At 34.1% G+C, this 16,226-nt stretch overlaps 2 protein-coding genes across 2 annotated transcripts; both read right to left on the bottom strand.

Annotated features, from left to right (window-relative positions):
* Positions 1 to 158: 158 nt before the first annotated feature.
* On the bottom strand, positions 159 to 2,103 carry olf186-M (Ki-ras-induced actin-interacting protein-IP3R-interacting domain olf186-M). The gene is made up of 6 exons (XM_076414465.1): positions 1,978 to 2,103; positions 1,631 to 1,733; positions 1,409 to 1,576; positions 1,190 to 1,355; positions 1,070 to 1,137; positions 159 to 1,014 (listed from the first exon to the last, which is right to left on the bottom strand). The coding sequence occupies exons 2-6, from the start codon at positions 1,636 to 1,638 to the stop codon at positions 957 to 959; spliced, it is 468 nt and encodes a 155-aa protein (XP_076270580.1). The 5' UTR covers positions 1,639 to 1,733; positions 1,978 to 2,103; the 3' UTR covers positions 159 to 956.
* A 371-nt stretch (positions 2,104 to 2,474) lies between these two features.
* On the bottom strand, positions 2,475 to 14,428 carry LOC143202715 (uncharacterized). The gene is made up of 6 exons (XM_076414437.1): positions 14,304 to 14,428; positions 14,029 to 14,227; positions 4,742 to 5,068; positions 3,235 to 3,372; positions 2,726 to 3,178; positions 2,475 to 2,665 (listed from the first exon to the last, which is right to left on the bottom strand). Exons 1-6 carry the CDS (start codon positions 14,385 to 14,387, stop codon positions 2,580 to 2,582), a joined length of 1,287 nt encoding a protein of 428 aa, XP_076270552.1. The 5' UTR covers positions 14,388 to 14,428; the 3' UTR covers positions 2,475 to 2,579.
* Between the last annotated feature and the right edge of the window lie 1,798 nt (positions 14,429 to 16,226).

Here is a 16,226-nt window from a genome sequence, read left to right on the forward strand (position 1 = left end):
CGTAACTAATAGGTTATCAGATATAATTGCATTTTTCAGGTGTGAATGCAGGATCGTACTTATAAAACATATATTTTAGAGACTTAGCACATGCAATTGCTTTAGGTATTTATGGTGTTCTCTGGAGTAAAAAAAATATGATGGTAATAAAACGCTTATTTTTTGACAACTTTAATGTAAATATTTTTTATTTTAAACCTCATAAAATATACATTCAGCAAAAACATTATAAAAAATACTTTGTGATATAACTCCACATAATCTGTAATGGCAAAGGTATAAATTTAAGATCATTTCTTCAGTTTCTTATATATAAAGGCATCACACAATTTAATAACATAACAAATTATATAAAATAATGAAAATGCAAACTATGTTTATAACTTAATTTATAAAAAAAATTGTCACCATCAATCTTCATAACGCTCAAAAAGGTTTGATGAATTATTTTTAAGTACTACAATTGAATCATACAATGGAATGTTATATATATTACTGGAATAGAGAGGAAAATATGTTCTTATGCTAAAACCCTACTTACTACAAATAGAATAAGGTTTGAATATCTATTAAGTGCTTTTCTTTTGATTGTTCCAATTTTTTTGATATAGGTATCACAAAAGCACTTGGAATGATATGGTTCTCACAAAATGTAAAAATATATCTGTAAAATACTATATTGGATGTAAGAGAAATTGACGTTTTTTTTGGTCCAAATATCTATAAATTGGTTCTGGAAGGATAAATTGCATGGCTAAATATAAAGGCAATATTTAAAGCTCAAAAATTCAAACCAACCCTAATCTAAAGAATTGGCAAGAATGGTACTAGTAAAAAATTATGAACATGGATTATAAAGAACTGTAAAATATTTGAGCAAAATTAATGTTTTCAGCTGTGTTGATTTTTTAATAAACTAATTCTTAACTTAGATATGGTTTATAGTGACCAGCTGATTATTTTAGACAGTTGCAAGATTTTGGTCTTTTTTTGGCTGGCGAAGGTGGTGCAGACCTAAAGTAAAATGAAATTTATTACAATTTACTAATTTGTTAATCATGTTACTCACTGAGGAGGTTCAGAGTAACTTTCTCCATACTGCTCTATAAACTTATCAATATCAATATGAGGAATGAGCTAAAATTAACTCTTAATTAAAATAATATAAATAATCCGAGAGACAACAAACCTTCGATGGTTGTAAAAATCTTTTTGGAATCCTGTTAATAATTGTTGAATTTTTTCTAGGTCCAAATCCCAGGCCTAATAAAACTTCTTCTGGATCAGGTCGCCTTAGCTCTAACACTGATTCCACACTACTACATTGACTGTCATCTGAATGAAATGATGAATCTCTGAAAGTAGTTTTATCATAATTCATTTTGATCCTATATATAATTTCACTTGCCTTATAAGAAGTTTTTGTCGGTTAATGAAATTTTGTTGGGCAGCATAAACATTAGGAACTGAAGATTTTTGAGTCTGACCAACTTGATTTCTTTGTAGGGTATTCAAAGTTTCGAGCCACTGTTGAGTAAGGGCTGATTGTTTTGCTACTAAATTTATGACATTATCACTAAAAAGACATTCTGATACTTTATACATTATTTATATATTCTTTTTATTTTACCTATCCATATCTACTATAAAATCCTTTCTTCTTTTCAGTTGACTATAAAGAAAGAAATGTGTTGTTCATACTTCATATTGTAAACTTTTTTATTTATTATTAGCTAAAAAAGAAATTGAGAATATCATAAATAATAGAGGGGGCGATTTAATAGAGTAAATGTGAAAATACGACATACAGTCAATTGTTAATATGTCAAAGAAATTTAAGTGAAGGTCAACATGAAATAAAAGGTGATGTCTTTCATGTCTAGTTAATTTAGCTAAAAAACCGATTGTAAATTTATAATAGAAAGGTTAAGAGATTTTATAAATACATCCTCTAGTTAATATTTTGTCTATACATACCAAATTTCGATGTTTTGAATTTTGGTAATTTAAGACAAAGTTAGAATTTTTTATTTAAAAAGAAACAGTAATGGCATTGGTCAGTTTATGTAGCTAATGTCATGATATGTTTATAAATAATGGTGTTCGATTTTGAGATATATAATTGAAAAATATTTATTCTGATAAAATATATCGATTACAACTACTGAAACACTTTATGATATATAATTTTAGGGTAATAAAAATAGAGCTTACATATAACATGTAATTTTTGTAATATAATGTATGTTTTTATAATGTATTCGAAATAAATAAATTTTGATTAATTTATATAAAATGATTTTTTTTGGATTACCTCGAATATTGAAATATATCGATAACGCCCTACACTAAATTAAGTAATATTATTTTCTAAATTTAAAGAAGAAGAAGCAGAACCGTACTCTAAATTATGATAATGTGTAAAATTTCATTATATTATTCTTATTATTCTAGATACTATATTAAATTTAAAAGTCTGTTAAAATTATGGACATATGTATAAAGTTTATATTTTCAGAAAAAATGGAATTATAATAAAATATACAAATGAGCTCTCTCATCTCTAGTTGCAAAATCTTTTATGCGTCTCCTTCAGCAGATTTGGTAGCTGGGATTTCGGTAGTGACATTTTCGCTAACTTCTGCTGTCTCTGTTTCCGCGATGTCTATTTCAAGAAGATTTATTAAAGTGTATGAAAAAGTGTTAGCGTTAACTTAAAAAATACCTTCTGCTTTTGTTTCACCTTCAACTGGAACATTTTCGGTTTCTTCTACTGGCTTTTCCTGAGTTTCACTATTATCGCCCCTCTCACCTTTCTGATCGCCTTCTTCCTCAACCTCCGCCTTTATTTCGGTTTCAGTTTTGTCTTCTGGTTGCTCGCTATCGCCCATCTCAGCCTCATTTTCAGGTGCGGCTTCAGGCCCCTCTTTAGTTTCAGTTTCAGGCTCGGCTTCTTTTACCTGAGATTCATCGGTTGGAGGCTCCCCACTTTCGGTAACGCCTTCTTCTGGTTTCACTTCATCATCTTCCTGTTTACTTGCTTCCTCGACAGTTTCTTCCTTTTGTTCTGAATCTGGAGCGACAGCCTCCGTTTGTTCTTCTTCCGGTTGGGGCTTCTCTTCGATTACAATGGTGTCTTCAACAGGAACTCCTTCTTCGACTACCGTTGTGCGCGTAACTTCGAAAATAAGTGATGTAACACGCGGTGTAATGTTTATTATTGCACTTACTTACTTTTAATAACCTGATCATACTCTCCTTGCGTTTCGTCTTTTGCCGTTGGAGATTCTTCGGCTGGACTTGGTGGTGGAGGAACTTCCTGATCTCCCTCCTCCGTTTTTTCTATTTTAATTGGTGGCACTGCCGCACCAGCTTAAACGAACGTGATTCTTGGTGCGTTTATCGAGTTATAACATGTCAATTGAAAAGTCCCCGGCCTGACACATTGATGGCGCTACTAGAATTAAATCCATATGTTTTTTAGTTAGCCCTAACCCTTAAAAGATGCGTGTATAAATTTGACAGCTGTCAGATCATTAGTTTGTGAATTATAGCATTTTGAGTGAAGCAACTTTTGTTATTGTGAAAAAAATGGATAAAAAGGAATTTCACGTGTTGATAAAATATTCTTTTTTGGAGGGAAAAAATACAGTTGAAGCAAGAACTTGGCTTGATGCCATGTTTCTGCACACTGCTCCAGGAAAATCAACCATCAAGGATTGGTATGCTAAGTTTAGATGTGGTGAAATGAGCACCGAAGACGGTGAACGCAGTGGACGCCCAAAAGAGCTTGTTACCGACGAAAACATTTAAAAAATCCACAAAATGATTTTTGTGGATTTTTGAATGTTTGAATGACCGTAAATTGAAATTTAATAAAATAGCAGACACTCTAAAGATATCAACTTAACGTGTACATCATATCATTCACGAATATTTGGGTATAAGAAAGCTCTGTGCAAAGTGGGTGCCGCGCCAGCTCACTTTTGACCAAAAACAACGATGAGTTGATGATTCGCAGCAGTGTTTGAAGATGGTCAAGCGTAATAAACCCGAGTTTTTGCGTCGATATGTGACCATGGATGAAACATGACTCCACCATTTCACTCCGAATTCCAATCGACAGTCATCCCAGTGGATTGCACACGATGAACCCGCTTCAAAGCGTGGGAAAACGCAACAGTCACCTGACAAAGTTATGGCGTCTGTATTTTGGGATGAGCATGGAATAATTTTCATTAACTACTTTGAAAAAGGAAGAACCATCAACAGCGAGTATTACATAGCGTTATTGGATCGTTTGAAGGACGAAATCGCCAAAAAACGGGCGCATTTAAAGAAAAAGAAAGTGCTGCTTCACCAAGACAATGCACCGTGTCACAAATAAGTGAAAACGATGGCAAAAATCCATGAATTGGGCTTCGATTTGCTTCCTCATCCACCGTAATCTCCAGATCTGGCCTCCAGTGACTATTTCCTGTTCACAAATCTCAAAAGAATGCTCACTGGGAAGAAGCTTTCGTCAAATGAAGAGGCGACCGCCGAAACTGAGGTCTATTCTGAAGCAAAGGACAAATCGTACTACAAAAATGGTATCGAAAATTTGGAGGGTCGCTATAATCAGTGTATTACACTTGAAGGGAATTATTTTGAATAAAAAAACTAATTTTGCCAAAAAAATGTGTTTTACTATGGTGGGCCAGGACTTTTCAATTGACCTGTTACTGGACGTTACGTATACCTGGTGCTTCCTTAGAACCCTTATCCTTTGGTTTCATCTTACCGCCAGGACCAGAAGCGAATAGTTTAAATTCGTTGGGCAATTCCTCGTCCGTGTGCAGTTGATCGGTGAAATAGATCCTCCGTATTCGAACGTTTGCGTGTATCTGAACCCTGGTCGTTTCGATGTAAATGGAGCCGTAAGCTCGCTTGGTAAAGTCAGCCAAATTGAATTGCACCTGATTCCACCCGGCGCTCAAACCTATCGGCATGGTAGTGCAGAACGGTCGTACTTTGGTGGTCGATTGAAAATTCGATACTCTAAACCTCCGTCTCATCTCTTTATCATCTGGATAAATAAAATAAATAAGTAAATGCTATATGTATGATTTATAAAATATAGCATCCCATTGGTTCAATTTTTAATGGCTCATAAATTTGGCTGCATTTGAGCGATAGCCACCTGCGATTTAAGAAAACATTTTCCTATATTTTAACTCCAGTTCCTTCATTTTTTTTAATACATGTTCCTTCCGGCCGAAGTTTTGCATTAGATTCACTCCGAGATACCTAGCGTTGTTGCTATATGGAATAATACTATTATTTATTGTTGTTGGTGCTTGTACGGTATGATTATAAGTGAACTGCACATGTACAAATTTACTTTTGTTAATTTTAATTTTCCTGGTTTGGGTCCGATAGTTTATATTGTCACTTGCTTGTTGTAATTTTGTGGCTTCTTCACTATTGTTTCCAACAGCCAGAATAGAAGTATCATTAGCAAATTAGGCAGTGTGCGGTTTCGGTAACATTTTCAGTCATGAACAAGGCCGTCATATCATATTTTATCGAATGGTTTTGCTAGATCCAAGAATATAGCTGAACATGCCTTTTTACCTTCATAAACTTTTTAAATTACATTTCTTATTCTATGCACCTTGTCAATGGTTGAATGTTTGTTAATAAACCCAAACTGTGGGTCGTAATTACGTTTTTTCTCTCCATAATTATTTTTAACTGAATTAATCTATAACGCTACCTTTATATCGAGAATGTTTTATGGACTGTTTTTTCTCAAAGGCGCTATATTATTCACGTAATGTATGGAAGAAGTTGCACGTGGAAGGGAGGACATATTATTGGAGGCTATCGATTGATGGTAATGATGATGATTCCGTAAGTCAAAATAGGCTTTATAATTTATAGATAAACCGATTTCTCTGATTTTAGGTTGTCTTCGATTTTAAACCCGATCTTCTCTGCTTTTTGTTTGACGTAATGTTTCCACTTTAGAAATATTGAGATATTTTGTTGGCTCTGCTTGCGGAACTGAGCATCTCCCAAATCTGCTGGAATCATATCTTTTTGAAAGAAAATTTAGAGTCACGTATGAAGTGGCATTCTCAATACTTAAACCTATTTCGGCTAGAGTTCTCCAGGGTAGGGTCTTGGGACCACTTCTATATCTGCTCTACATTGCTGATATCCCAAAAACAGAAGAAACAGTACTTCGACATTTGCCGACGACATAGTTATAATGGCAAAATTATATATCCCTGCCTTATCTCTAAGGCTGTAGCAAAATTACAAGTAGCAGTCAACAAAATCTATAAACGGACTAGAGACAGAAAAATACAGCTTAGTAACTCCAAATCTGCCCATGTTAATTTTGCTTTGTGGTGAAATGACAAAAACCTAATTATATCACTTGACGGATGCCCGATTCCTCAAGCAGAATCCGCTAAATTTCGGCATGCATCTCGATGGTAGATTAAATTGGAAACACCATGTTAAAGAATAAAATATTTTTAACAAAAAAAATTGAACAGACCTCAAAAAATAAATAAGGAACTGGCTAAAGATTAAAAAATAATGAAACTTTTTAAATAGACTCATTTTTAACACAAAAAGAAACATTTTAAAATGAAATATGCACAAAATAATCGTTGTAATAAAACAAATAAACAAAAAGCTTATTTAATCTATTTACTAAACGAATTTTATATTTTAATATATACACACAATTTAGCTTAATACCTACCTTACTATTACTTTAACTACTACCAACTGATCACTTTGACGTCGGTACCCAACCCAAACAGTAATATTAATTTATATTTGTTTTGTTGGTAATTTAATTTTTTATATGTCACAAAATTATATTATTATTTTTGTATTGTTTGGGCTTGGCACCGACTTCAAAGTGATTAGTTGGTAGTAGTTAAAATAATATTGTACATAGATAAATAGGTTTAGGTAGGTATTAAGCTAAATTGAATGTATATAGTAGAACATAAAATACATGTAGTAAAAAGGTTAAATAAGGTTTTTGTTTATTTTTATTTTATTATTACAACGATTATTATGCACATATTTTATTTTAAAATGTTTTTATTGTGTTAAGAATTTAAGTTTGATTATTTTTAAATTTTTAGTGAGTTATTTTCTCATTTATATTTTGAAGTCGGTTCAATCTTTTCTTAAAATTATTTTATTTTTCTCTTTTCACTGTTAGATTTTTACTCAATAAATTACGCAGTTATTATTTAATATTAACATGGGTAGTCCAAGTAAAGGTGCAGCCCCCATGAGGAAAAATAGGAATAAAGAACGCTTCAGGCCCCGGGGTCCGCTAGCTAGCCTACGTGATTTGACAAATGTGTTAACTAAATTAGAACAACCAAAAGTTATTTTCCCCGTCGGGAATCGAACCCGCGACTTCCGTTTGGGAGCTAAGCGCTTTATTACTATATAATCACTTGTCTACAATGTTTCTACAAAGTCTTATTTGCTCTTGATAGTGCTTAAAAACAAACTGAATTACTTTTGCACTGAACGACTTCCGATTTTTTGTCACATCAGATCAGCAATAACATTATACACAAGTATGTAAATATATATATATATATATATATATATATACATATTTTTTTTTGTTTTTTACTAGTAATCCAAAACAAAGTTCTACAATGAATTACCAATACTTATTATTACGCATCTAACGAAGAGCTACACGGTTATCTCAAAATCAAATGATTCACGAAGTGATTCATGAATAGGTAATACGAGGATCACTATTTATATTTCTGAAATTGGCAACACTGTTGTCATTTGAGTCCATCTGACGGTTCCATCGTAAAGTATGACATTTTTGACGAGATACGTACATACGACCATTTTGTCGTACGGACGCTATTTGTTTATTTTATATTTAGTTGAAAGTTCCGTCTCTGCAAAAAATGAAACTAAATCGTGAACATTTTCGTACGGTGATTTTGTTACGATTTTCGACGTGGATTATCACAACAAGAGTGCACCAATTAACTTAATTTGATTTTGGAGATGAAGCTCCATTAAAACCACGGTGTATCGTTGGTTTAGTGAATTGAATTCAATCGTGGTCATAGTTCGCTGCCCGACGAGTTTCGTGAAGGTCGTCTAAAATCGGCTGTTGTGTAAGAAAACATCGATGCTGTGTGCGAAATGATTAAGATTCTTCCGATTAAGCAAGATCGTCATGTCACCTATTGTGAGATTCAGGCATCCCTAAGTATTAGTTCCACCAGCATATATGCAATTTTACATACATAGCTGTGCACATGCTTACATGCTTAACACTTAGCTGTACGAAAATTATGTTCGCGTTGGATTCCACACAATTTGACAATCATATAAAATTGTGACAAGTGACGAATCATGGATATTTTCGTATGAGCCCGAAACTAACCAGCAGTATGGGTGTTCCAAGATGAACCAAATCCAAGAAAAGTTGTTCGCGTACGAAGCACTTCAAAGAAAGTGGTGGCCTGTTTCTTCAGGAAAACTGGTCATATTGCAACAGTGCCTCTAAATGATTGTAGAACAGTAAATTCTGATTGGTACCCAACCATTTGTTCGTCAGAAGTCTTCGGTGAAATAAGGAAACTCACACATCGTCTCAAACAAGAGACTATTAGAGCACTCAAAACATCGAATTGATGGGTCATTCGCCGTACAGCACTGATTTGGCACCCAATGACTTCTTTTTGTTCCCATACGTGAAGAATAAACTGCGTGGTCAACGATTTTCATCGCCTGAAGAAGTTATTGAAGCGTTCAAACATCATGTTTTGAAGATATCTCATTCGGAATAGAACAAATGCTTTGAAAATTGGTTTAAGCGTATGCAAAAGCGTATCGATCATCGTGGCGAGTATTTTGAAAAACAATAAAAATATATTCGCAGCTTAACTATTTGTTTTTTTTTCCTATTCCCGAAATACAGAGTGACCCTCGTATAACCATTCACACAAAAATGACTCTTTTCAAACAAACACTCCATTCCACCCCAGTTATTTACATAATAAATAAAGATAGTGACTCCTGATCGATCTCAGTTTACATAAAACAAGAAGAAAATCTATAACGAATCGAAACAGTCTGTTTTGACATCCGTAACTGAACTGGACGGACACGGGTATTGACGTTTGAGCCGATTAATATTTAATAACGATCACGTCTAAATGGAAATTTAACCTAAGGCTCGGGCTGAAATAATTATCCAAGAGTCGATTGGTTCTATCGCGTGACATAAAATTATCGAGTAGAGCAGGTTGAATTGGGAGGAAGGGAGGAAGGAGAAATAGGTAAGGTTATTTGGTTTTAATTTTGTCGGAAGCTTCGTTTAATTACTTTGGTTGAATTCCGCCCAAACAGTTATTACATAAACAAAAAAGGAAAGAATAGTTTATAGAATATGGATTTGGAGTTACTTGACGTTTTCTAGGCCAGGCGCAGGATGGGACGCAGTTTGGTGAGGTAACGCAGCATGAGTCACGGCGAGATTTTGTTGAGTTAAAGAACGTTAGCTACTGCGCAATATTGCTTTGCAACGCGATCCTGCGAAACACGGTGTTCTTGTTTCAGTGTTCGCCTAAAGTCATGGTGAGTGTTTAAAAGTTTTTTTTTATTACTCTTCGTGAGTCCACAATCTGCCTTATTGGCAATAAGTATTTCTTATGTCTATATTATATATACATGGCATGTAGAAAATCACTTCATTAAGCAATCTTCTGTATAAAATATTATCTTAATTAATTAGTCTTAATCCAAAGTCTACATATGTCCAGTAATCAGATCAGGTGGTATTAAACGTTTTAGTCTACGCACTTCACTATCACGTCGCATATTTAGCTGATTAGCGAGTACATTGGGACGCACTGACACTCTTTCGAAGTACTTCACACAAACACGTTGAATTACACTCGTTATATGTTCTAGAGGAATATCACGTTGTATCACTTTATTTGAAATATAGTACGGAGCATCAACAATGGCACGCAACACCTTCTTTTGGAACCGTTGAATGATGGATATATTAGATTTGCTAGCGGTACCCCATAGTTGGATTCCATATGCCCAAATGGGCTTGAGTATAGACTCATACAGCAATACCTTGTTATCTAATGATAACTTGGATTTGCGCCCGATGAGCTAATACATTTGATATAATTTTAGTCCCAGTTGTTTTCGTTTAGAGAGTATGTACTTCTTCCAGGTTAGGCGTCGATCTAAGTGCATACCAAAATATTTAACATGCTCTGCTTGGGGGAGTTGACGATGATTGATATTCACTGGTGGACATGTTCTTCTACGCAGGGTAAACGTTATATGCGTGGATTTTGTTTCATTGGCTTTAATGTGCCATGTCTTCAACCATAATTGTATTTGCTCCAGGTGGGTTTGTAGGTTTGTTGATGCTGTGACTGGATCTTCATGGGATGCTAAGATTGCTGTATCGTCTGCATATGTTGCCACAGTAGTTATTTTTGTGGTGGGCAGATCAGCCGTATACAGAAGATACAGTACTGGACCCAGTAGTGTTTAAAAGTGGAAGAAGAATTAATCGAATCTGTGTGGATTCGGCAAGTTTTCTATGATACAAGTTATGTAGACGACATGAGCATTAAATTCTTTAATTAAAATTCTTTACTAAACTCTTAAATTAAAGTAAATTCTTCGCGAGCCTTTCTTCATTTTAGATACAACTTCTCAGTTACCTTACCAGTTCAATTGAAAAGTCCCCGGCCTACCATAGTAAATCACATTTTTTGGCAAAATTAGTTGCTTTTATTCAACATAATTCCCTTCAAGGGTGATTACTGATTATAACGGCCCTCCAACTTTTCGATACCATTTTTGTAGTACGATTTGTCCTTTGCTTCAAAATAAGCCTCAGTTTCGGCGATCACCTCTTCATTCGACGAAAATTTCCTTTCACCGAACATTCTTTTGAGATCTGAAAACAGGAAATAGTCGCGGGGGCCAGATCTAGAGAATACGGTGGATGAGGGAGCAATTCGAAGCCCAATTAATGGATTTTTACTATCGTTTTCACTGACTTGTGGCACGGTGCATTATCTTGGTGAAGCAGCACATTCTTTTTCTTCAAGTACGGCCGTATTTCGGCGATTTCGTCCTTCACGCAGTCCAATAACGCTATGTAATAGTCGCTGTTGATGATCCTTCCTTTTTCAAGGTAGTTAATAAAAATTATTCCATGCGCATCCCAAAATACAGACGCCATAACCTTGACAGCCGACTGTTGCCTTTTCTCACGCCTTGGAGCGGGTTCATCGTGTGTAGTCCACTCGGATGACTGTGGATTAGATTTCGGAATGAAATGATGGAGCCATGTTTCATCCATTTTCACATATCGACGCAAAAGCTCGGATTTATTACGCTTGATCATCTTCAAACACTGCTACGAATCATCAACTCGTCGTTGTTTTTGGTCAAGTGAGCTCGCGCGGCAACCACTTTGCACAGAGCTTTCTCATACTCAAATATTCGTGAATGATATGATGTACACGTTCAGTTGATATCTTTAGAGTGTCTGCTAATTCATTCAGTTTCAATGTACGGTCATTCAAAATTATTTTGCGGATTTTCGTTGGTAACAACCTCTTTTGGGCGTCCACTGCGATCACCGTTTTCGGAGTTCGTTTCACGACGTCTAAACTTAGCGTACCAATCCTTGATGGTTGATTTTCCTGGAGTAGTGTCAGGAAACTCGGCATCAAGCGCAGTTTTTGCTTCAACTGTATATTTCCCTTCAAAAAACAATATTTTGTCAACACGCGAATTTTTTTATCCATTTATTTCACAATAATAGAACTCTTCACTCAAAATGCTATAAGTCACAAACTAATGATCCGACAGCTGTCAAATTTATACACGCATCTTTTGATGGTTAGGGCTAACTAAAAAATATATGCATTTAATTTTAGTAGCGCCATCTATGTGTCAGGTCGGGAACTTTTCAATTGACCTGTTAGTTACTAGCTATCTGGGAGATAAACTTTACCATTACAGATTCGAATCCGTTTCCCGAATCAGATTCAGAACTAAATTCCAGTACAGCCATTATTAGTGCAGTATCAATACTATTGTACCAAGATTGCTACTGTGTACAGCTTTACTGTAAAGCGAGAACTGCAATCGTGTTTACGCGTTGTCGGCGTCTGGCAGTTTTATGCCGGGTACACTTGCTGTGACCCTCACTGCGTTACCTCACCAAGCTGCGTCCCATTTTGCGTCTGGTCTTAAGGGAGTATTCTAGTTTAGAAATTTGAAAAAAAAATTTAATCTTTGATCATAATTTTTGAAACAGTGTTATAAGTACTGATGAATTGTCAGAAGATAGATCAAATCAAATCATTCTGTCCGACACTTATTTGTTTCAATATTTTTTTGTAACAGAAAAGTTTATAATATTGGGTTTTTTTGTTTCTATTTGATGGCCAATATGTTGATTTGCCAGAAAAGATACGTTGTAAGTTATTTACCTGTATCGCTTTGATCAGTTTCCTACCCTTTGATGTTATTAATCTTGATTCCTTTTGATTAAGTGTTTGGAATTGTAATCTCCGACGGTAATAAAAGCTTGGAGCTATTCTGCTTTGTTATGTTCGTTATCTTTAGGTGGGAAGTAAGTCACAGACATTGTTATTGACCCATGGATTTCCTATATGGTTATACTGGTTGCTTCTAGGTAGTTTTTGCCACATTTTTCTCTTTCGTAATACCTTATGCCTTCACGGATGATTATGGTTGCACTTCCATGGCCTTTATAATCTGGGTGTTTTTGTACGATAAAGCTTATATTTGGGGATTCGCAGTTATGTGATATGAATATTAAAGTGTGTTTCAGAAACTATCATTATATCAATGTTTTGTTCTTTAATGAACTTTTTTAGGTCCCTGGCTTATTGTTGTGAGTCATTAGCATTCAGACAGGGATTTAGTATTTTAAGTACTCAGTCATTAGGCAAGTTTACTGACGATAGTGCAGAATAAACTAAGCATCGTACTCATTTGTTCCATTAGTTTACTGATCATTTCTTGTAGCATAGTGATGTGGCTGGCAAGTATAATAGGTTGTGGTATTTGGATATTTTTGTTCTGACTTTTATCAACCCCTTGAGTGTACCATATATGCGATTGACTTGGTCTAATGGGTAGACTGATGTCTTTGTTATTGTTGATGTCTTTGTATTGTATCACGGGATAAAGTATTTGCTGTAGTTTCTTGTGAGCTACACATCCCTTGTAATTCGCTGAGTGATTGCCTTTGCAAACTCATCTCGAACTATTCTAGTGCAGTCTATGGTTGCATGTTATATTATTTTATAAGTTGTTGATGTCATTCATCTCCTTATTATAAGATTTTGCTTTGAGGTTGACATAAAACATTGACGAAGGTTTCTTTGTTGTGCGGTGATTAATATTATGTACATTTACTCTCTATATATATATAACCTTGTTCAGCTACATATTTGAAACTTTGTTTAGATTTTCGTATGAATGTATGATAGTGTGTATTTCTTTTATATAGCTCTTCTAACAGTATTTTAAAATGCTCAGCATCGAATACTTATATTTTGATTGCTTCACATCTTACCATTTTAATTGTGTAATTATTTGTAATTCTAATTTAAGGTCGTTAGTATGTCTAATTACTTGTAAACGGTTATTGGTGGTGGCTTGGAAATTGTTATTACCAGGTTTGCTTGTACCCTGGCTTCAGTATATTATGATTGGCCGCTAAAACAATTCATTATTTATTGGCTTAAATGTATCCAATAATCACTGATCCTGGTCTGTTTTCGCGCAATCTGTTCATTGGGATTTCTCAAGCGTTTTTTATTTATGTTCAATTGTAATGCATAGGTGATTGGGTTGATAAAAATAGTTTACAGTAGTTAATTTTAAATTAAGTTATATTTTAATATCATAAAATAAGATACTATGACTTTAAGAACGTCTTACCTAAAATTTGTATTTCAAACGTAAAGTATTTCTTCATATTTTTTATGATCATCACCAGATACGGCAGTTTGACGCCCAATGAGGCCCTCGGTTTTATCGGACACGTTATATAAGTGGTGGCGACATTAGTACCGCCTATATCCAGCACCAGCGACTTGACTTCGTCGTCGATTACGCGCCGAATGTGGCCGTTTTTCACCTATAATATCCGAATCAATAGTTTCCTTCTTGCGTCTTGGAAGAAAGATTGCGTTTTAAATGTCCCGCATACATACCTGTTTATCCCATATCGCCAAGGGATTACTACCGACACTGAAGAATATTGAAATAAACCCGCTCTGATATGAATTTGCAAACATTTTTTTTATTTGATGGGGAAATATGTCAAACGTCAACGTATGACGTTTGACAGACGAGGGTCGTTTTTATTTAGTTTTTTTTAGGAGCAAGATGGGGAAATGAACACCCAAGGACAGCATTTTATTGAGTTGTTTACCGTTTTAATACTATTACTTCACTAAGTCATATTTAATTTAATCATATGTTTTGTCTTACAATTCCATAAAAATTACTAGCGAATCCAGCTTCACAGAAAAAATAGAGATTTAAGTTTAATAGACAATTTTGGATAAATGTTTCGCGACATCCAATATCTATATTTCACCACTTTGAATTTATTACTTGTTTGAACCGCTATATTAAGAACCACGAAGACATTTGATTGGTTTATTTCATTTCTATGGTGCGTTTTTTTTTTTGCGTGAGAAAGTAATAAACATAGAATAAAGAAATGTAGAAGTGGAAGTAATGTGGAAAAAACGGGTACCACGTTTAAGCTTTTTGGAATCCCCATTACGCGGCCAAATGTAAATGAAAAATGCAATATGCGATATGTGTGTTTCTCTCTCGTTCGGCATCGGTATTAATAATTCTAACCTAAGCAGTTAACGGCCGTTTTTAGGTGATATAATTTGTCTTGTTTTTTTGCGTCAAGTTTTTCGGTATATATATATATATATATATATATATATATATATATATACCGAAAAAAATGAAAAATCATTTTAAAGATGAAGGCTATAGGACAACATGTGGAAAGCCATGGCTGAAACAAGATGTAATTCCTACTTGTAATTTAAATAGTAAGTATTTTGTTAAATAGTAATGATTTATTGCATTGGAATAATTAAGCCCCAGAAGTAAGTATATAATAAGAAACTTATGCTTATTATTAGAGAATGGAGGTTCTAACTTGAAATTTATATGTTCATTTACAGATAATTCACCCTGTCCCATCAGCTTGAAATGCAGTGGCAGAGGATATAAACTGTTATCAAAGATATTCTGCTGGCCTTCAAGAATACATTAATGCAGATACTGAATAAGGTTTCTTTTTGCTGCTGGAGTAGTAACCTATAATTTTGGTCGTTAGTTCAGAAACTTGACTGTATAGACTGAACTGTAGTTGTCATATTTGATAAAATGTACCTAAATTTAGGTAGGTTGTTAATTTAGTTGATTCTAAAAAATAATACAACAGAACCATTAATAGTTATATTATCTTATTTTAATGTTTGTTTGTTTAGGTAATTGTTTTAAATATTAGAGAGAAGGTAATATCAGAGGATTACGTGTTTTGGGTAGTGGAGATAGGATAGTGGTAGGAAAATTAATGTAATTGTGACATATCAATAAAATATATATAAATATATTTATTTTTTTATTTTCCCAGTGAAATTAAAAGACATTTTTTTTATTTTCCACTAAATTGTTTTACTATACATTTTTAAATTTTCCGCCGTAACTAATTGTCATACGGCGTATGCGTAAGCGCCCTCACACGGGGATTCCGAGCGTAACTTAGAACCAATTTTAACATAGGAGATGCGCTTTTAAGTTTCTTTATTCTATGGTAATAAATGGTGCCTTTAGCGCTTTTTAAGTTTTCATGATTAAATTATAATCAAAATTAGTTCGTTATAATGCATATTCGTTCTAAGAAGTGTAACCGGATCTATTAAAAACAAAATAAAAAGACATCGTTTTCCTTTTAACTTTTCCACACTTACTTAAATATTATTTAAAAATTAAATAGGTCATGTAAAAAATCCCAAGTATTCTGTGTCAATATGTGTGGTGTGTAACAGCATTGTTTTTACTTGGTATATATGCATATATATATATATATATATATATAT

This window comes from Rhynchophorus ferrugineus, unplaced genomic scaffold (assembly GCF_030347505.1).
Source record: "Rhynchophorus ferrugineus isolate W39M unplaced genomic scaffold, kcgeb_rfMv2 rfM9, whole genome shotgun sequence".
Taxonomy (NCBI): Eukaryota; Metazoa; Arthropoda; class Insecta; order Coleoptera; family Curculionidae; genus Rhynchophorus; species Rhynchophorus ferrugineus.

Bases quoted from the DNA above. Each gene is read 5' to 3' on its own strand.
- olf186-M (XM_076414465.1), bottom strand. The intron at 1,356-1,408 runs GCAAGTGAAATT...AACTACTTTCAG, and splicing joins CGACAAAAACTTCTTATAAG to AGATTCATCATTTCATTCAG. The intron at 1,138-1,189 runs GTTTGTTGTCTC...AGTTAATTTTAG, and splicing joins GATTTTTACAACCATCGAAG to CTCATTCCTCATATTGATAT.
- LOC143202715 (XM_076414437.1), bottom strand. From the start codon at position 14,387: ATGTTTGCAAATTCATATCAGAGCGGGTTTATTTCAATATTCTTCAGT. The intron at 5,069-14,028 runs GTAAGACGTTCT...TTATTTATCCAG, and splicing joins GTTTGAAATACAAATTTTAG to ATGATAAAGAGATGAGACGG. The intron at 3,179-3,234 runs GTAAGTAAGTGC...TTATTTTCGAAG, and splicing joins GTATGATCAGGTTATTAAAA to TTACGCGCACAACGGTAGTC.